General features: G+C 48.1%; 1 protein-coding gene across 4 annotated transcripts in view; it reads right to left on the reverse strand.

Annotated features, from left to right (window-relative positions):
- The window catches only part of LOC104066244 (myotubularin-related protein 8), a 33,074-nt gene extending 12,588 nt beyond the window's left edge, over positions 1-20,486 (reverse strand). For 3 of the 4 annotated variants that reach the window (XR_008451481.1, XM_009568822.2, XM_054075704.1), the window contains exons 1-8: positions 20,344-20,486; positions 16,767-16,889; positions 15,746-15,908; positions 10,300-10,457; positions 8,632-8,760; positions 7,558-7,692; positions 4,965-5,097; positions 785-894 (exon numbers count right to left, since the gene is read on the reverse strand). Coding sequence is in view for 3 of the 4 variants with exons in the window: in XM_009568822.2 (XP_009567117.2) it covers positions 785-894; positions 4,965-5,097; positions 7,558-7,692; positions 8,632-8,760; positions 10,300-10,457; positions 15,746-15,908; positions 16,767-16,889; positions 20,344-20,388 (996 nt within the window). In the remaining variant the exon portion in view is untranslated. Of the gene's footprint in view, positions 1-784; positions 895-4,964; positions 5,098-7,557; positions 7,693-8,631; positions 8,761-10,299; positions 10,458-15,745; positions 15,909-16,547; positions 16,744-16,766; positions 16,890-20,343 lie in introns of those variants that run through there. The other variant, XM_054075705.1, reaches the window with a different exon arrangement.
- Between the last annotated feature and the right edge of the window lie 201 nt (positions 20,487-20,687).

The raw sequence follows: 20,687 nt of genomic DNA on the forward strand, positions 1-20,687 counted from the left end.
GGATGATGAGTAAAAAATAATAACTGGACGTACGGGGCTAGGGACTGCTCAAGAAAAATTAGAAGAGCTCATCCCAACTTCCTCCCCTTAGGTCATCTTCCTACCTTAGCACCAGTGATGGAAGAGAAAAGACAAAACAGCTTTCTCCTTGCTATATGGGAGAATTTGAAGAGAGCAAAGACTATGTTTATAGAAGATCCCTCCTCTCACCATGCGCTGCCTGCGTGCCCTTCACTATTCCTGAGAAGTCACTGCCATAGGGCCTTTGCTCCTTTGGCCTGACCTGAAAAGCCACGAGCTCTGCAGAAGTTAGGACTCTGCTGATTAACCAAAATTAGCATCCCTGCATCACACAGAACCAGAAGAAAGCGAACTGGTCTAAAGGGCCCCTTATTTAAAGCAGAAGAGTTTAATAACTGACAAGCACAATGTAGTAGTTGCACTACTAAAATAGACACTATAGAGATGTTTATGCAGGCCTGTAATCCACATCTTGTGATTTTATTTGTCTCACCTAGATGAGTTCTAATAAAGCCTAGGTAGCCACTTGTTACAGCACAGTGGCCAGGACAATCTCTCCACCCCTATGGCATTCCATCCTGCCACAGAACAGGTGGGTAACCCACAGGATGTTTTCGACCTGCAGGTTTGGATTTGATAGCTGATGCCAGCCCAAATAGTGGTTTCCCACTTCTTCTCCAGAGACAGTGCCACAGCCTTGGAGCAGCCCCGACCAGGGAAGGACACATTTGTTACTTCAGCTGCAGGTTGGGTACAGTTTTACCTTGGCAAGAAAGACACCTGCATCCATCACAGCCTTGATGTGCCGTAACCAGCCAGAGTTCTCCAACCCAGTGAGGAAATCGCTCATTGAGGGGGACTTCATCTCACACACTGAGAACAGAAAGGAATTAGCTGACACTCTGTTAACAGCAGCCCTTTCTTTTCCCCACCTCCTCATTATCTCCTCACAGCAACAGAGCTGGGTAGATCCTAAAATCTACTTTTTAAATGTCAGTAGCAATACCCTTCTAAAGGACACGAACTCCTGATTTCATACTTAAACACACAAACGAGGAATATTTAGCTATGAGAGAACTTGTGGATCTGAAAATCTCCTCCTCCTCCTCTTTTTGAAAGCAGAAACTCACTGTTTCAGCTGACTTTTGTCCAATAAAGAAAGCGCCAATAATCTGTTCCTGCACTGTAAATGGCCATCACACACACCTCATGACCACAGACGTGGTCACCATCACAGAGGCCTGAAGAAAGGAGAGCTCTAATTCGGAGAGAGATACAATATCTGAACTCGAAGGCAACCTGGATGTTATACTGAAACCCAGCACAGAAAACACTTTCAGTTCATATAATAGAATATTTTGTGTTGGAAGGGACCTTAAAGATCATCATAGTCTGTAAGTACCAGCGAGAGAGCTTTTATCACTGTCAAAGAAGAATACGAGAGTTAACAAGTGTTTATTCTCCGTCTTCCTCCACCACAAAATAAGCCTGCAAGGAACAGGCAGCTGAGGACTTGTACTTGGTGACTAAGTCCTGTGAACATCCTCATTTTTCTCCCAGGTGACAACAGACTCTACAGTGTGACCTGGCCAGGCGATGGGTAGCAACAATTATTCGCCTATTTTGAAGCAAGATGACCACTACACTGGTTACTAAAATAATCAAGTCATCTTCCGAGTGACAGCACTTGCACTGCATTCCAGCAAACCAAGTAGAACGATCGGCAGCACCTACTCTGCCCGGTCTCGCAGTCTTTGCCAGCACAAGGATGGCAGAGGATGCTGGTTCAATCCCAGCTCCACCAGCACCTGTAGTGGAACCTCTTCAAAAGGACATGAGGGAAAACATGGACCCGGTTCCCCTCTTATCTCCACAGCTCAGTATTTCTTCTGCTTTGCTTCACATTTTTCCCTATGATCATTAACGATTTGATCATAATGATCATAACTATGATCATTTGATCATCACTATGATCATAATGATTTTCCCTATGATCAATACTCCACCCAAGAGTACTGAAGGAGCTGGCAGATGTCCTTTCCAAACCCCTTTCCATCATCTTCCAGAGGTCCTGGCTGACTGGGGAAGTTCCACTAGACTGGAGGCTGCCTGATGTTGTGCCCATCTACAAGAAGGGCTGCAGGGAGGATCCGGGGAACTACAGGCCTGTCAGTCTGACCTCAGTGCCGGCAAAAGTCACGGAACAGGTAATCTTGAGTGCTATCAGGAAGCACATGCAAGAGAACCGGGTGATCAGGCCCAGTCAACATGGGTTTACAAAGGGCAGATCTTGCCAAACTAACCTGATCGCCTTCTATGACAAAATCACTCGACTACTGGATGGGGGAAAGGCTGTGGATGGAGTCTTCTTGGACTTCAGTAAAGCCTTTGACACAGTTTCTCACAGCATTCTGCTTCAGAAACTGTCAGCCTCTGGCCTGGACAGGCGCACACTCTCCTGGGTTGAAAACTGGTTGGATGGCCGGGCCCAGAGAGTGGTGGTCAATGGAGTTAACTCCAGCTGGAGGCCAGTTACAAGTGGGGTTCCTCAGGGCTCAGTACTGGGTCCAGCCCTGCTCAATGTCTTTATCAATGACCTGGATGAAGGCATTGAGTGCACCCTCAGCAAGTTTGCAGATGACACTAAGCTGGGAGGAAGTGTGGATCTGCTGGAGGGTAGGGAGGCTATGCAAAAGGGATCTGAACAGGCTGGACCGCTGGGATGAGGCCAATGGCATGAGGTTCAACAAGGCCAAATGCCAGGTCCCGCACTTGGGGCACAACAACCCTATGCAGTGCTACAGACTGGGGGAAGAGTGGTTGGAGAGCTGCACAGAGGAGGAGGACCTGGAGGTAATGGTTGACAGCCGACTGAACATGAGCCAGCAGTGTGCCCAGGTGGCCAAGAAGGCCAATGGCATCTTGGCTTGTATCAGAAACAGTGTGACCAGCAGGTCCAGGGAGGTGATTCTCCCTTGGTACTCGGCACTGGTGAGACCGCACACTGAGTACTGTGTTCAGTTCTGAGCCCCTCACCACAAGAAGGATGTTGAGGCTCTGGAGTGTGTCCAGAGAAGAGCAACAAAGGCGGTGAGGGGGCTGGAGAACAAGTCTTACGAGGAGCGGCTGAGAGAGCTGGGGTTGTTTAGCCTGGAGAAGAGGAGGCTGAGGGGAGACCTTATTACTCTCTACAACTACCTGAAAGGAGGTTGTGGAGAGGAGGGAGCTGGGCTCTTCTGCCAAGTGACAGGGGACAGGACAAGGGGGAAATGGCCTGAAGCTCCGCCAGGGGAGGTTCAGGTTGGATATCAGAAAAAAATTCTTCACAGTAAGAGTCATTGGGCACTGGAACAGCTGCCCAGGGAGGGGGTGGAGTCGCCTTCCCTGGAGGTGTTTAAGGAATTGGGTGGATGAAGTGCTTAGGGACATGGTTTAGGGAGTGTTAGGAATGGTTGGACTCGATGATCCAGTGGGTCCTTTCCAACCTGGTGATTCTGTGATTCTGTAACGTCATGGAGTTCTTTAAGTACTAGAGCTACTCTGCCTTTGTAATATATTTGAATGCATGGTCCAGCAGGAGTTGTCCCTGCCCATGGTAGCGAGTGTAACTGGATGGGCTTCAAGATCGCTTCCAACCCAAACCATTCTGCAATTCTATGATAAATTTAATGCATTTTAATGCATTAAAAACAAGTTCAGTTAAAGAACTCAGAAAAAACTGAAAAATAAGAATGATGTATGCATGAGGTTAAAGTCTTTGGAGGATCATATTACAATTTTATTTGAAATCAGAAATTCTGTCTAGCACTGAAATACTTGAAAAGGAACACTGCAAACCCTAGAGAAGGATTTCCTCCATAGCCTGTGTGAGCGTTCCTTCAACAGCTCACGAAGTAATCATGAGATGACCTTAATGGTAAAACATGCTATTTCTCTCATCTTTTCATCTGGCCCATTTCTGCAACTGACAGTTTTTGTAACTAACACAATTAAGGAACATTGGTACTGCTAGTTGCTGATTTTGAACCAGTAGAGAACAAAGCATAGTAATAAATAAGAGATCTGGCAGGAAAGCATTTTAACATCAATGCTTTCATAGAATCATAAAAACATGGAATGGTTTGGGTCGGAAGGGACTTAAAAGACCATCCAGTTCCACACCCTGCCATGGGCAGGGACACCTCCCACTGCATCAGGGGCTCCAAGCCCCATCCAACTTGGCCTCGAACCCCTCCAGGGATGGGGCAGCCACCACTGCTCTGGGCAACCTGGGCCAGGGCCTCCCCACCCTCACAGCAAAACATTTCTGCCCAAGACCTCATCTCAGATCCCCTCGTGAAGCTGAAAACTGTTCCCCCTTGTCTTGTCCCTGCACTCCCTGATCAAGAGCCCCTCCCCAGCTTTCCTGGAGCCCCTTTTAGCACTGGAAGCTGCTCTAAGGTCTCCCTGCAGCCTTCCCTTTTCAGGCTGAACAAGCCCAACTCTCTCAGCCTGCCCTCATACGGGAGGTACTCCAGCCCTTGGATCATCTCCATTGCCTCCTTTGGACTCACTCCAACAGCTCCATGTCCCTCCTGTGCTGAGGGTTCCAGAACTGAATGCAGGGCTTCAGGTGGGGTCTCACCAGAGCGGAGCAGAAGGGCAGAATCCCCTCCCTCCCTGCTGGTCCCACTGCTTGGGATGCAGCCCAGGACATGGTTGGCCTTCTGGGCTGTGAGTGCACATTATTGGCTTATGTTGAGCTTCTCATCTACTGACACCCCTACTTCAACACTTTCAGCCACTGCAATATAGTAAACAGTAAACTGACTCCCTTTATGTTCTGCCATCACAGCAACCCTGTCCACACACATATGCACATGGATTTACATATCCCACACAAAGTTCTGTCCAAGAGTAGCCAAGGGTAATGAAGAGCGGCTGCTTGTGTGGACTGTACCTACCTTCCAGGAGTTTCTGCAGGCTGTTCCGCATCACATGGATATTTTCTATGCCAATAAATTTAAAGCAAATATTATCATAATTATCTTCATTCTCATAGCCCTTCCCAGCAGCGCGGTTGGCCATGGCATTTAACTGTCAAATATAAGGAGGCAGGAATGGGATAGAAGAGAAAAAAGGACAATTACAACCAACAATACACAGAAATAAGTGTTTTTCAAGTCCTTCTCTTAAAACCTCCCAAAAACCACACTGAACAAAGCTGTGACTCAGCTGTATGACCCCACTGCCCAGACATGACTTCCAGCTGTTCCACTACAATTACACCAGTGTCTCCAGGCCATCATATACAGAGATTCAAAGAATCATAGAATCATTAACGTTGGAAAAGCCCTCTCAGCTCATCCAGTCCAACAGTTAGCCAAATCCCTGGTACCTGTTATACCATGGCCTGAAGCGCCACAGTTTTTTGGCCCAGGTGGCCAAGAAGGCCAACAGCATCCTGGCTTGGTTCAGCCATTGGGTGGCCAGCAAGAGCAGAGAAGGGATCGTCCCCCTGGACTCGTGCTGGTGAGGCCACACCTTGAATCCTGGGTTCAGTTTTGGGTCCCTCAGTGCAAGAAAGACCTTGAGGGGATGAAGCGCATCCGGAGAAGGGAATGGAGCTGGAGAAGGGTCTGCAGAAGAAGTGTTATGAGAGGCAGCTGAGGGACTTGGGATTGTTTAGCCTGGAGAAATGGAGGCTGAGGAGAGACCTCACCACTCTCTATAACTCCCTAGAAGGTGGTTCAGGTGGGTGTTGGTCTCTTCTCCCAAGTGACAGGTGATAGGACGAGAAGGAATGGCCTCAAGTTGCACCAGGGGAGTTTCAGATTGGATATGAGGGAAAATTTCTTCACTGAAACGGTTCTCAGGCACTGGAATGGCTGCCCAGGGCGGTGGTTGAATCACCATCCCTGGAGGGGTTTAAAAGATGGGCAGAGGAGTTGCTTAGGGATTTGGTTTAGTGGTGGACAGGTACGGTTGGACTTCATGATCTCAAAGGTCTTTTCCAATCAAACGATTCTATGATGCTATGATTCAGACAGAGCATAAGAAAGGAACTCTAGGAAAGCCACATGAGTAACATACAGACATAGTGGCACAGAAATAGTAAGAGAATTCCCAAGCTTTTCACAGATATGCATGCACAGATGAAAGAAAGCCACCCAAGAGCTACCAGGAAATCTTTGGAGGTGACAAAAAAAAAAAGAAAAAGAGCATCTCAACCCCCCACATATCAAGTTGGGAAGAGGAGGGATTTGCCTCCATAGAGAGGAGAAGAGGAGGACTCGGATATGGTAAATACATCATTAGAACAATTAAACAGACCTAGCGCTTCCGCCCTACCATTTGGAGCAAGATGTGGTGTTAGAAGAAGAAACAGGACCTATTATAAATTCCCCCCTTTTTCACCAAATACTTTCAAACAAAACCACCATCAGCGATTGATTCTAGCAGAACATCCACGGTACTGGGAGCTATCAGTACTGGAGGAACACACACTGATCACTCTATACATCCATATAATTACAGACTAGGTTATCTCTAGCACGCATCATACTACAAAAAGACATCTTGGAACAACAGGTGAAACATTCCCTGTTTGCCCAAAAAGACTTTTTCCTCTCTTCCCTGGCCACAATGAGGCTTGGAGCCCCCTGATCTAACCGGAGGTGTCCCTGCCCACGGCAGGGGGTTGGAACTGGATGGACTTTACGGTCCCTTCCAACCCAAACCATTCTGCGATGCTATGTGAACAGTGCAGCAGGATCTCAAAAAGCTCCATTTTAAAATCACCACAGCACTTCCAAGTCATTGTATTTAACTACTCGTTTACCCTGAAAATCCTTGTGTTCCAACTTGCTTACACCGACACTCCCAATCAATGTGCTTACAGCACAATCATCTGAATTGATTTCTAATCTAGTTCCTCAAGATGACAGTCATTAGAGATTTCATTTTGTCAATGTTTCTCCAATACTCTCTCACACAAACACCCCAGCGATGAAGCCCCAGACAGCGGCTACAGATCAGAAGAGCTGAACTGTATAGAACTCCAAGATGCACACCATCAGACCATCAGTGTTCAAAGGCAACACCATGAAGGAACTGCTTCTCTCCATTGTTACCAGACTCCACACAGCCCCGCTTCTGCCCAGGTCTGCTGACAACAGCACTTTGACTTCATGGAACTGAGTGCTACAGCTTCTCCCAGGCTCCACACACTAAGGACCCAGGTCTCTGAGGGAGAATTCTTTACTGTCTCAGCCTGGTTCGAGGCCGCCAGTTGCTCCTTAACACAAACCTCACCCCAGAGCACTCCGGGAGTGCAGGTGCTCTTAGCGGCACTGAACAGTTTGGTTCCCTACAAGCATCTGTCACACTGAGACACCAACCCAGGAGCCTGGCAACCAATTCCCCGATTCCAGACTGACACAACGTAACTTAATGCAGCATAAGAAAGCGTTAGCAAGGCTGTGAAAGTCTGAACTGGAAATAGCATTTCTCAATCAGAAACGAGCTTTAGAAGGAGCCACAAACCCACAAAGGTACCTTTGGCCTTGTGTCTACAACATACATGAAGGGGCTCCCAGGGTTGGCTTCTCTGATGGCCTGCAGCATCTGTTCGTCCTCCAGACAGCGTGCGCTAAAGCCGGAGAGAGGCTGGCTACAGCGGCATATGGCAGCCTGCAAGACACAACAGCTCACAGCTCTGCTCCCAGGCTGGCCCTCCCGCACGGCCCCAAAAAACACATTTGTTGGGTCTCTGTTTCACTACAAAACTGCTACTTAAATGGACGTACAGAAGTACTACTGGAGTATTCCTCAAAGCTGGAGGTTTGGGAATCTTAAGACAGTAGGGAAAGTAAGGAGCCCTGCTGCCCCTGTGTTCTCAACCCTGCTGTGTTCTGCTTGACGATCAGCATCCCCAGGGTCAGCATTTCTCATGTTTTCTACTTGATTCCTATTGTCCAAACTGCTTTTTTCTCCAGCTCTGCTTATCAGCTGTTACAGCTCCACGCCCATAACCGCACCAAGCATGCTGCTGGGACGCCATAGAGTTGTTCAGGTCAAGGCACGCTTCCGCAGGAAAACAACAATCTGACTGTGACAGCAGTTTCCTGACATCTACATCCAAAACTGCTGAGATTGCATAGTTAAAAATTAACATTTTGGTCTGCAGTGAAAAAAAAACCCAGACCTTCACTTGCTCTGAGCTGGTGGGGCTTTATTTCAGGGTGGTTCCTCCTCTTCAAGGCTAAGAAAATCCAGCTGAGTTAATACATATCTTGTCAAAACTTACTCAGTGTAGCTAAACAGTAAATTAAAGAAACCCCACACAAGAAGGCTTTGCCGAAAGCTGACAAACAAACAAATTCCAGACAGGAAGCTTGGGAAGTTTGCTTTTTTGCACAGCTATGGATGCATCCCAAACGTATGTCTCTAACCAGCTTATTCTGTGACTCAGAACAAACCAATATTAAAGCAATTCAGAGAAGCAGAAATCTCAAATATGAAGTTCATATGCTCTAATAATCGTCTCATTCTTTCCTTTCACTAAAAAGGAACTCGACAAGAGGGGAATCCTTCTTCCCCACAAAGACAAGCAGACAACAAACAACTAACATTGTTTTCTTTATATAAGTAGGAAAGCACCGGAATCCGCCCTCTGCTTCTGAACCTTGAACTTCCGATCACCACTGCCTTATTCGCAGCTCTGGGCACCACTATTTCTGGAGGGTACGTGTTGCAAACCTAAGGGAGAAGGAAGAGAAAAATCCAGATATGACTACTGAGCAATTAAAAATTCATTAAAAAGTCATGTTTAGCTTACGATCTTACGCTTATAAACAACAGGAACTGATTGTTTGTCATTGTGTACCCAATGCAGCCCCCATCTGAGGTTTCAAGCCATTAAGACACATTTAGGAATAGCTGCAAAATATGTGAAGGAAACAATCAGTTTTGCAGCTGAAGCTAAAACCCCAGGCTGGACAGTACACAATCCATGTTAAAAGAAGCTCTTTAACTCTAAACTTTCATGGAAGTTTCTGATCTGAAATTAAGAACAACCATATTTAAGACGTTCCCTTTAAACCTTCAACTTGAAATGAGCTCTCAGCACTCAAGTGGCATCCGAGACCAGTTTTAGACTTCCTCCTCAAAGAAGCACAGGCTTTTAAGCATGTACTTGGCAGATAAGCTGTTTTCCAAGTCGAGATTTACTTGAGGCTTTACAGTTCCAAACCCTGAGGAAAGTATAAAGCACTGGCACTGGAAAGCAGCGTACCAGCACAAGAAGCTTCCAAGTAGTTCATGATTTTACCTGCCCATGTTCAGATGCCCTCATAAGCTTATGGAAAAGGCATTCATACATTCTATCCCAATTCAGGCACCCAGCCATAGAGTCAGTTAAATCACCAGGCACTGCTGACAGCACAGGCCTCTATCTCTTCAACCCAAAGGAGAGAAACTAGTGGAGAACAGGGGAAGAGATTCAAGACTGAACTGCCTTCCTCAGAGCTGCTGCGCCTTTCAGACAGAAAGGTCTGACACAGCATCAGAAGAAACAAAGAGGGACATAACACAAAGCAGGAGTTTGAGTAAGCTTGCTGAAAAAAGCTTTACTTTAATGTTGTTTAGATCCAACTTAGCCTTTCAGGGGAGAAAGTGAAGAAAATAGCAGCCAACAGTTAGAACGTGAAATGACTGAGTGCCCTTATTTAGCAGAAGAGCCAAGCAAGCAAGGAACAAAAAGGCTGCTTTCCATTACTGTTTTTCCCTTCCTTCCCTCATCCCCTTCCCTTCTGCCTCATTCCCCACCACGCCAAACTGCTGCCACCGATTCCTCTCCGTCTCCTGGCCTCAAGCTGCACCGGGGGAAGTTTAGATTGGACATCACGAAAATCTTCTTAAGGGAAAGGGTTCTCAAGCACTTGAATAGCTGCCCAGGGAGGTGGTTCAGGCATCATCCCTGGAGGGGTTTAAAAGACGGGTAGATGAAGCACTTAGGGATATTATTTAGTAGTGGACAGGTATGGTTGGACTTGATCTCAAAGGTCTTTTCCAACCTAGGGATTCCATGATTCAGTGACTCTGCAGCTCTGTTCTGTTCTCCCACAGCGGTGTTATCCACAACTTTGCATCAAGACAATGCTGCTTCGATTGAAGCCCACTGAGCTCACTCTTCCCCAGCAGCATCCCTTACCCAGTGGTGGGAGGACTGCAGGAAGTAATTAGTAACAAAGAGGAGATACGGCAGTAAAATAAATGGTTACTTTGGGCAAAAATTACCTCATAGTCTTTATTGACATCCGTTATTTCCCAATAGTCATTTGGTATTCCCATGCGCTGGTAATCTACTTTTAAATCGATTAACTTCCATCCAATCTCCCGGTTCTCTTTAGACGTTTTAGGATTATAAGAGAAAGCATAAAGTTCTTCAGCTTTCACTGGGAAGAGGAAAGACAAAAACGACTGGTTAGAGAGAGATTTAGGGACATGTGGAGAGGAGGACACATCTCCTGGAAGGCCATCTCTTGGACATGCAGGCCAGCGAGCCACAGGTCTACCACAGCTGACACAAGGACTGCAAGAAATTATCCAGTCAGGAAAGATCAGGAGACTTCAAAATCATTTGCTAGAGAAGCCAAAGGGCTCTGCCACTGCACTGCGTACTTGACCGCACTGTAATAGCTGTTTGCCGTAGCTTCTGCCTCCTCAAAGAGCAGGAAGTTTTCCTTTATCACTTTGTGTATTCTACACAAACTTAGACTGATTCTCACTCCTTCAGAGAAAAAATAACTGAGTGCTCCATAGAAAAGCACAGCTAGTTAACACTTCTCAATCTCCCAGTCTCAGGTTTTTGCTCAGAGCAGCACCCAGCACCAACAATTCACACCAGAATCCTCAGGCATTTCCAATACTCTGTTCCCACATGCAGGCAGATACAAAACGGCCTCAAGTTGCACCAGGGAGATTTAGGTTGGGTATTAGAAGGAATTTCTTTACAGAAAGGGTTATCAAGCATTGGAAGAGGCTGCCCAGGGTGGTGGTTGAGTCCCCATCCCTGGAGGGGTTTAAAAGACTAGCAGATGTCATACTTGGGGACATGGTCTTGTGGTGGGCTTAGCAGGGATGGATCAATGGCTGGACTCAATGATCTTAATGGTCTTTTCCAACAAAAACCGTTGTTATTCAAAGCAGTAATTTTTTCTGAACAAATTATTTCCTACTGAATTCACTGCAACAGGCATGTCAGACAAGATTTACATTGTCAGAATTAATCCACAAATGAAAACATATTAAGAGACATTATTTCCTATGAAGAGTTCATAAAACAGCTCCTGCACACCTGTAAGTTCATCATTCAACAGAGAATTCTGGGCTACATGGAAAACTCAACAGATGTCTCGAATATTCCTGCCAGTCCAACAAAGGCTTCAGGCTGCATCTGAGAAATGGCAGTTTCTTCCTCTCTCCATCTCTACCACCTCAGTCCCTCTCCCTCTTTGTAAAATGCAAATCCAACCACTAACTCATTCAGCTGATCCCAGCGAACGCTCCTGAGACAGCATGAAGCCTGCTGGAAGCTGATAAAGCAGCCGGGTTACTGGGCAGGTAACCCACAGCTGTCCATCACATGGGGGCAAAACACCAATAACTATACCCTTCGCCAAAAAATACACAGAGGAACCTTACACACAGAGACTTTAAAGAACAAAAGAGAACTGTTAAACCCCTAAGCAGAACAGAAAAGAGAGCTACAGCCCATCACACAAATAACCCTAAGACAAAAGAGACCAATGGCACCCCTGCAGGGACAGTTCCCATGTTGCAAGATGCTACAGAAGTCACCAATTTTCAAAACTGGAAGAACAGTGACAATCTTTAAACAACACACTAGACACTTTCCAGGGACAGCATCAGAATTAGAACTTCAGAACAAAGAAGCCTCCAAAGCTCACGGTGCAAGGGAGAGCTGAGAACAGACACAAGCCTTAACCATGGTTTGGGTCAGAAAAGACCTTAAAACCCATCCAGTCCCAACCCCTGCCATGGGCAGGGACACCTCCCACTGGATCAGGGGCTCCAAGACCCATCCAACCTGGCCTTGAACACCTCCAGGGATGGGGCAGCAACCACTGCTCTGGACAGCCTGGGCCAGGGCCTCCTCACCCTCACAGCAGAATATTTCTCCCTAAGATCTCATCTCTTCTCTCTTTCAGTTGAAAACCGTTCCCCCTCATCCTATCCCTGCCCTCCCTGATCCAGAGCCCCTCCCCAGCTTTCCTGGAGCCCCTTTCGGGACAGGAGGTTGCTCTAAAGTCTTCCCACAGCCTTCTATTCTCGAGGCTGAACCAACAAGGATTAGTGAACCAACAAGGGAGGGTGCCCTCCTTGACCTGCAGTTTGAGAATAGGGAAGGTCTTGCGGCGGACGTGACTGTTGGGGGACACCTGAGACTAAGCGATCATGAGATGATAGGGTTTTCAGTTCTAGGTGGGATAAAGAAGGGGATTAGCAAAACAGTCATATTAAACTTCCAGAGGGCAGACTTTGGACTGTTCAGAAGGTTCGTTGGCAAAGTCCCATGGGAGACGGCCCTTCAGGGCAAGGGAGCCCATGAGGGCTGGGTGCTCTTAAAAAATGAAATCCTAGCAGCTCAAGAGCAAGCCATCCCCATGTTCCGGAATAGGAGCCGTCGGGGGAAAAAGCCAGCTTGCTTGAGCAGAGAGATTTTGGGATGCATCAAAAAGAAGAAGAAGGTCTATGAACTTTGGAGGAAAGGGCAAAGTCTTGGGTAGACTACAGGGACGAAGTGAGATCGTGCAGGTAAAAAATCAGGAGGGCTAAGGCCCGGCTAGAAATCAAATTGGCTAAGCCTGTGAAAGATAATAAAAAATCTTTCTACAAATACATCAACAAGAAAAGGAGGACTGGGGAGAATATTCAGTCCCTATTGGATGCAGAAGGAACAACAGTGACAGGGGGTGAGGACAAGGCTGAGGTACTTAATGCCTTCTTTGCCTCAGTCATTAATAGCAAGGAAAGCTGTTCCCTCTGTGTACAAACCCAGGAGTTAGAGGAGCAGAATGAGGCTCCCAGGATCCAAGAGGAGGCGGTTAGAGACTTGCTTGCCCAGCTATACACCCACAAGTCTATGGGGCCGGATGGGATCCACCCAAGAGTTTCCAAACCCCTTTCCATCATCTTCCAGCGGTCCTGGCTGACTGGGGAAGTTCCACTAGACTGGAGGCTGCCTGATGTTGTGCCCATCTACAAGAAGGGCTGCAGGGAGGATCCGGGGAACTACAGGCCTGTCAGTCTCACCTCAGTGCCGGCAAAAGTCATGGAACAGGTAATCTTGAGTGCTATCAGGAAGCACATGCAAGAGAACCGGGTGATCAGGCCCAGTCAACATGGGTTTACAAAAGGCAGATCTTGCCAAACTAACCTGATCACCTTCTATGACAAAGTGACTCGACTACTGGATGGGGGAAAAGGCTGTGGATGTAGTCTTCTTGGACTTCAGTAAAGCCTTTGACACAGTTTCTCACAGCATTCTGCTTCAGAAACTGTCAGCCTCTGGCCTGGACAGGCGCACACTCTCCTGGGTTGAAAACTGGTTGGATGGCCGGGCCCAGAGAGTGGTGGTCAATGGAATTAACTCCAGCTGGAGGCCAGTCACAAGTGGGGTTCCTCAGGGCTCAGTACTGGGTCCAGCCCTGTTCAATGTCTTTATCAATGACCTGGATAAAGGCATTGAGTACGCCCTCAGCAAGTTTGCAGATGACACTAAGCTGGGAGGAAGTGTGGATCTGCTGGAGGGTAGGGAGGCTCTGCAAAGGGATCTGAACAGGCTGGACCGCTGGGATGAGGCCAATGGCATGAGGTTCAACAAGGCCAAATGCCAGGTCCCGCACTTGGGGCACAACAACCCTATGCAGTGCTACAGACTGGGGGAAGAGTGGTTGGAGAGCTGCACAGAGGAGGAGGACCTGGAGGTAATGGTTGACAGCCAACTGAACATGAGCCAGCAGTGTGCCCAGGTGGCCAAGAAGGCCAATGGCATCTTGGCTTGTATCAGAAACAGTGTGACCAGCAGGTCCAGGGAGGTGATTCTCCCTCTGTACTCGGCACTGGTGAGACCGCACACTGAGTACTGTGTTCAGTTCTGGGCTCCTCACCACAAGAAGGATGTTGAGGCTCTGGAGCGTGTCCAGAGAAGAGCAACGAAGCTGGTGAGGGGGCTGGAGAACAAGTCTTACGAGGAGCGGCTGAGAGAGCTGGGGTTGTTTAGCCTGGAGAAGAGGAGGCTGAGGGGAGACCTTATTACTCTCTACAACTACCTGAAAGGAGGTTGTGGAGAGGAGGGAGCTGGGCTCTTCTCCCAAGGGACAGAGGACAGGACAAGGGGTAAATGGCCTGAAGCTCCGCCAGGGGAGGTTCAGGCTGGATATCAGAAAAAAATTCTTCACAGGAAGAGTCATCGGGCACTGGAACAGACTGCCCAGGGAGGTGGTTGAGTCACCTTCCCTGGAGGTGTTTAAGGAACGGGTGGATGAAGTGCTTAAGGACATGGTTTAAGGGAGTGTTAGGAATGGTTGGACTCGATGATCCAGTGGGTCCTTTCCAAACTGGTGATTCTAAGGTCTTCCTGGACCCTTCTCTTCTCCAGGCTGAACAACTCCAACTCTCACAGCCTGTCCTCGTACGGGAGGTTCTCCAGTCCTCAGATCATCTTTGTGGACTACTCTGGACTCACTCTAATATCTAGTATCAATTAAAAAAAAACCTAAACTCAGCAGAAACCATTCCTGGTCTGCTATTTCTATTCAAGCCCCGCGTGCTGGCCAGCACGCAGCAGACCTTCACTATCAATTCCCTTCCCTTAGACCACTGTCGTAACTTCAAAACACAATTACGAATGGCACCTTTGCAATAATATCAAACCCCAAACACTGGGTCACTGAAGGAGCACCCCAAAACCAGAAGCTGCCATACACAACAGCCAAGTAGGAAACTTGGTGGAATGCTGCCCTGCAAGAAGAACAAGGATCCTGAAGATTCATCCAATCCATCCATTCAACTAAAAGCTGAATCCAGGAGTGACCATAGGCTTTGCAGGATATGTTGCTCACTCTCTTTAAGAGAGACTCCACACCAGGGTAGCCAAGGTTTCACAATTGAAAGAAGGGTTCACAGAGTTTCACAACTGAAAGAAGACGAACACTGGAGAGTAGCCTAAACGTGCTACCGGGAAACAAATGTAAGATAGCGATGTTTAAAGCTTTATTTGTGGGATTCCAGAATTCTGTGTAAATCTGTATCCACAGGAAAGGGCAGAACTACACATACGGCCAGTGATCAAGTCATAGAAAGGACCGACAACAGCCAGAGATTGGGCGCGAGGCTCAGCACGTGTGCTACAACAAAACATCTGAGATGCCAGATAAAGCCTCTGTCCAGCAAGTGAGCTTTGCTCGGGTCCTTCAGAACCTCCTGATGGGAGACCACATCATTCCCACTGCCAGGAAACATCTGTTTGGTTTGGAAGCAAACAACGCTGAGCACTCTGCTGAGCTAATCCACACAGATTGTCTCTGGTGGTGGAAACGGATTCTGATTTCACATCCTCCCCATCTATACTGACAGCACAAACCCGGCAGCCAAGCTCAGGAGCTTCCCAGCTTAAAGCGTTCCAGTGATTTGTAAAACAGACTCCTCTCCTAAATACCTGGCTGGGAAAGCTTGAGCAATGAGGTATAGACATCATGGCAATCCCGTTCCTGGCCAATGACAAAGTGAGCCACGTGGAAGTTCTTGCAGTGGATGAGGAGAGGATACCCTGCTGTGGTCAGGGGCAACTTCTCTACAGCCGCAATGTGGTGATGCAGGATCTGAAACACAGGACATCATTTTCCAAACACTGCTGAGAAGGCTGCAATACCATCAGCTATTAGTGCTTTCTGTAAATAATCAGCAGCAGAAAACAAGCTTATTTGTGGTATTTATCAAACAAATGCCATAAACACCCAGACTGCGCTGGGTAAGGCTGGGTAACAGAGACTAAGACTGAAAAAACACAGATCTATATGAATCATTTTTGGAGACTGAGGTGCAGCCCAGTTTCCCGTTTCATTTTACTTTCCCTCCACCCCCATATGCAACATATTCTGCACCAGAGGAGGTTTTCATGGGATATCAGGAAACAATTCTTTACTAACAGAGTGGTGAAGCCGTGGCAGAGGCTGCCCAGGGCAGTGGGGGAGGCTCCATCCCTGGAGGGGTTAAAAAAAAACCATGTATATATGGCACTTTGGGACATGGTTTAGCGGGCAGGGTGGCGTTGGACTGATGGTTGGACTGGATGAGCTTAGAGGTTTTTTCCAACCTCAGTGATTCTGTGATTCCCGTTTTACTTTAGAATTAATAAAGGAGGCTAATTTCAGTGCTAATTTTGCATCTCTAAATGCTGTAAATTCAGTGTGGTGACTTGGGATATTGAGTTGAGGTATAAAACTAGAAAGGTTTTTTACCTTCCTGGACTAACAGTAATTCAGTGAGCAAGCTCCATCAAGTCATGTTATTGTGTGTTCATGTCCTCCCAAAACAGCTGTTTCTGTTAAGCACGTGGTACCAAAGCACTATAAAAGACTACAACAACTTTGGAATTCACAAACCAGTTCATTTTAGGCAAGAGATATAAAGTAATTCCTAGACTTGTGTTCAAACAGACTGCAGACACCCTAACATACCCATATTTCCTTCCTGACTTCAGCAGAAGCATCGACATAGATGAGGTGGGTCGCTGTCAGGTATAACGTCCCATTTGCTGACTTCCTATTTGCATAGCGATCCAGTAACTTCACATTTTCAACCTGCAACGCAAAAAAAAAAAAAAGAAGATGTAAACATTAATTTAGCTTTGATGGAGGAAGTATCTAAGTGTCTGCTGAACCACGACCATGTGACTGCTGGTGCACAACTGGGGAAGACAAAAAAATGTGAGAATTGAAGTCACTCCTGCATCCCTAACTCAGCTTTACACCATAAATTCAGATTATTTCTGCAGCAGTTAAAGTCAAAAAGGTTCAGCAAACAGCCAACATTTAGGACCACTGTGAATAACAGGATTACTGGATTTGTAGCCAAGTTGATCACGGTTTATTACCCTGCAAGGATGCAGAAACAGTAAGACAAACAACTGTGAAAGTAAAGACTGACCACATTCAGTGTAATCACAGAATCACAGAATGGTTTGGGTTGGAAGGGATCTCAAAACCCATGCAGTTCCAAACCTCTGCCACGGGAAGGGACACCTCCCACTGCATCAGGGGGTTCAAAGCCCCATCCAACCTGGCCTTGAAAACCTCCAGGGATGGGGCAGCCGCCACTGCTCTGGGCAACCTGGGCCAGAGGCTCCCCACCCTCACAGCAAAATATTTCTCCCCAAGACCTGATCTCAATCTCCCCTCTTGCAGCTCAAAACCGTTCCCCTCATCCTGTCCCTGCGCTCCCTGATCAAGAGCCCCTCCCCAGCTTTCCTGGAGCCCCTTTCAGCACTGGAAGCTGCTCTAAAGTCTTCCCACAGCCTTCTCTTCTCGAGGCTGAACAGCCTCAAATCTCTCTCAGCCTGTCCTCGTATGGGAGGTGCTCCAGCCCTCGGATCATCTCCATGGCCTCCTCTGGACCAACTCCAACAACTCCATGTCCTTCCTGTGCTGAAGCCTCCAGAAGTGGGTGTAGGGCTCCAAGTGGGGTCTCACCAGAGTGGAGCAGAGGGGCAGAATCACCTCCCTCGCCCTGCTGGTCCCACTGCTTGGGATGCAGCCCAGGACATGGTTGGTTCTCCTTTTTTCAATCCCAGTGATGTTGTGATAGGAACAGCCTCTTCACTCTGACTTCCAGCTGTGTAGTCACCACAAAAAAACATTTGCAGCTGCTTCTTGTAACATACTTCCCAGGCATGTAAGCGCCTTTCGTAAAAGACATGAAGCTAATTAATAAGAACGGGTTTTAAAAACATCAGCACAGAGAGAATAAAATATTAATTTTAAGGTATTTTACATTGCCTGATTGATTTCCTTCTGGCCTATTTCCTTCTTATTGAATGCAGATGGAACTTTGTCTTCCATCATTAAAGAAAAATAACAAGGAAAAAAAAAAAAGTGGAAGGACAACAAAAACGAATAGTTTAATAGTAGACAATAAATTAATTCTGGGTATTGATTATGTCAACATCCATACAGGGGCACTGGGCTGAGATAAACCATGGAAAACTGCAGCAAAGAAACTTGAATAGCAGAGCCCTTGACTGTACGTCTTCCTGGCGTGTCCTGGTTTTCAGTACAAGTAATTATTATATGGAAGATCGCCCTTTTTCAGATTGCTAGAGACAAGGAGGCCCCACAGAGCACCACAGGCACCATTACGAAGGAGCATCCCCAAACTGAGAGACTAGGGAATAAAAGCAACCTTCATGGTATCAATCAATAAACAAACAGACCAAGGGGGACAGGGAGCTGCCTGAAGTAAACACAGGGGTTTTAGCTGTCATGGAAAGAGCATTCCCAGAGCTCCTGGCTTCACTTTATTGAACTAGAAAAGCACACTTTGATTCAGTTGAGGGGCCCTCCACACCTTCAGAATTTAATCATAGAATAGTTAGGGTTGGAAGGGACCTTAAAGATCATCTGGTTCCAAGCCCCTTGTCATGGGCAGGGACATCCCACTGGATCAGGCTGCCCAAGGCCCATCCAACCTAGCCTTGAACACAGCAGCCACAACTTCCCTTGGCAACCTGTTCCAGAGCCTCACCACTCTCATGGTAAAAAAATTCTTCCTAATGTCCAGTCTAAATCTGCCCCTCTCGAGTTTATACCCATTGCCCCTGGTCCTATCCTCACAAGCCTTTATGAATAGCCCCTCTCCAGCTTTCCTGTAGGCCCCCTTCAGGTACTGGAAGGTCGCTATAAGATCTCCTCCGAGTATTCTCTTCTCCAGGCTGAACAACCCCAACTCTCTCAGCCTGTCCTCGTAGAGAAGGTGCTACAGTCCTCAGATCATCTTTGTAGCCTCCTCTCAACCCGTTCCAACAGTTCCATCTCCTTCTGATGTGTCCAGGACTGGACAATACTCCAGATGAGGCCTCACAAGAGAGGAATAGAGGGACAGAATCCCCTCCCTCTCCCTGCTGGCCACGCTGCTTTTGATGCAGCCCAGGACACAGTTGGTTTCTGGGCTGTGAGTGCACATTGCCGGCTCACGTTGAGCTTCTCATATAACAGCACTGCAAGTCCTTCTCCTCAGGGCTGCTCTCAATCACATTATCCCCCATCCTGTATTGAAACCGTGGATTGTCTCGACCCCAGTGTAGGACCTTGCACTTGGCTTTGTTGAACCTCATGAGGTTCTCACAGGCCCACTGCTCCAGTCACACAAGATGTACCCCAATCACCCTTTGGTCAGCACGACGGGATCGTTACAGTTGGAAAAGCCCTCTCAGCTCATCCAGTCCATCTGACAGCCCAACTGCACTGTGCCGAACAAACCATGTCCCAAAGGGCTATGGCCACACGGGTTTTGAATCCCTCCAGGGATGGAGACTCCCCCACTGCCCTGGGCAGCCTCTGCCAGGGCTTCACCACTTGCATGGTGAAGAAATTTTCCCTCATATCCAATCTAAGCCTCCTCTGGCGCAACTTGAGGCCACTTCCTCTCTTCCCATCACTTGTTCCTTGGGAGAAGAGCCCAGCATGCAGTTCACACAATCCCCTTTTCAAGACCTGCAGAGAGTGATGAGGTCTTCCCTCAGACTCCTCCAGACTAAACACCCCCAGGTTCCTCAGCCACTCCAAACCCTGTTCTCCAACCCCTCTCCCAGCTCCGTTCCCTTCTCGAGGCTCACTCCAGGCCCTCAATGTCTTTCCTGCACTGAGGGACCCAAAACTGAACCAGGATTCGAGGTGCAGCCTCACCAGCAGTGAGTCCAGGGGGACGATCCCTTCCCTGCTCCTGCTGGGCGCACCATGGCTGAGCCAAGCCAGGATGCTGTTGGCCTTCTTGGCCACCTGGGCCACTGCTGGCTCATGTTCAGCCACTGCTGACCAATGCCCCCAGGGCCTTCTCACCCAGGCAGTTTCCCAGCCGCTCTTCCCCAAGCCTGGAGCCGCACAGGGTTGTTGTGCTCCAAGTGCAGGACCTCTGCCCTGGTCGAACCCATCCCATTGGTCACAGCCCGCGGATGCAGCCTGCCCAGCTCCCTCTGCAGAGCCTGGGCCATGGATCTAGCCCGCCCCAGGGCTGTCCACCGCGGGACGGCACGGTCCCTACCTTGGGGGTGACGATGTGCTCCATGGCGGCCACTCCCGGGCTCATCCACGGCTCTCGCCGCCATCCGCGCAATCCCCACCCACCTCGCGAGAGCTGCCATCCCGGCTCTCTTTATTGACGCCACCATCTTTATTGACGGCGGGTCAGCGCCATCTTTGGTGAGGGCCGGCGGCTATATCAATTAAGGGCTGGCCGCCATCTTTTCTGAGGGCAAGCCGCTAATTCGGGTACGCGCGGGCCGCCATCTTTTCTGAGGGCAAGCCGCTAATTCGGGTACGCGCGGGCCGCCATCTTTGTGAGGGCAGGTCACTATATTGGATAAGGGCGTGTCGCCGCCATCTTTG

Source organism: Cuculus canorus, chromosome 10 (assembly GCF_017976375.1).
Source record: "Cuculus canorus isolate bCucCan1 chromosome 10, bCucCan1.pri, whole genome shotgun sequence".
Taxonomy (NCBI): domain Eukaryota; kingdom Metazoa; phylum Chordata; class Aves; order Cuculiformes; family Cuculidae; genus Cuculus; species Cuculus canorus.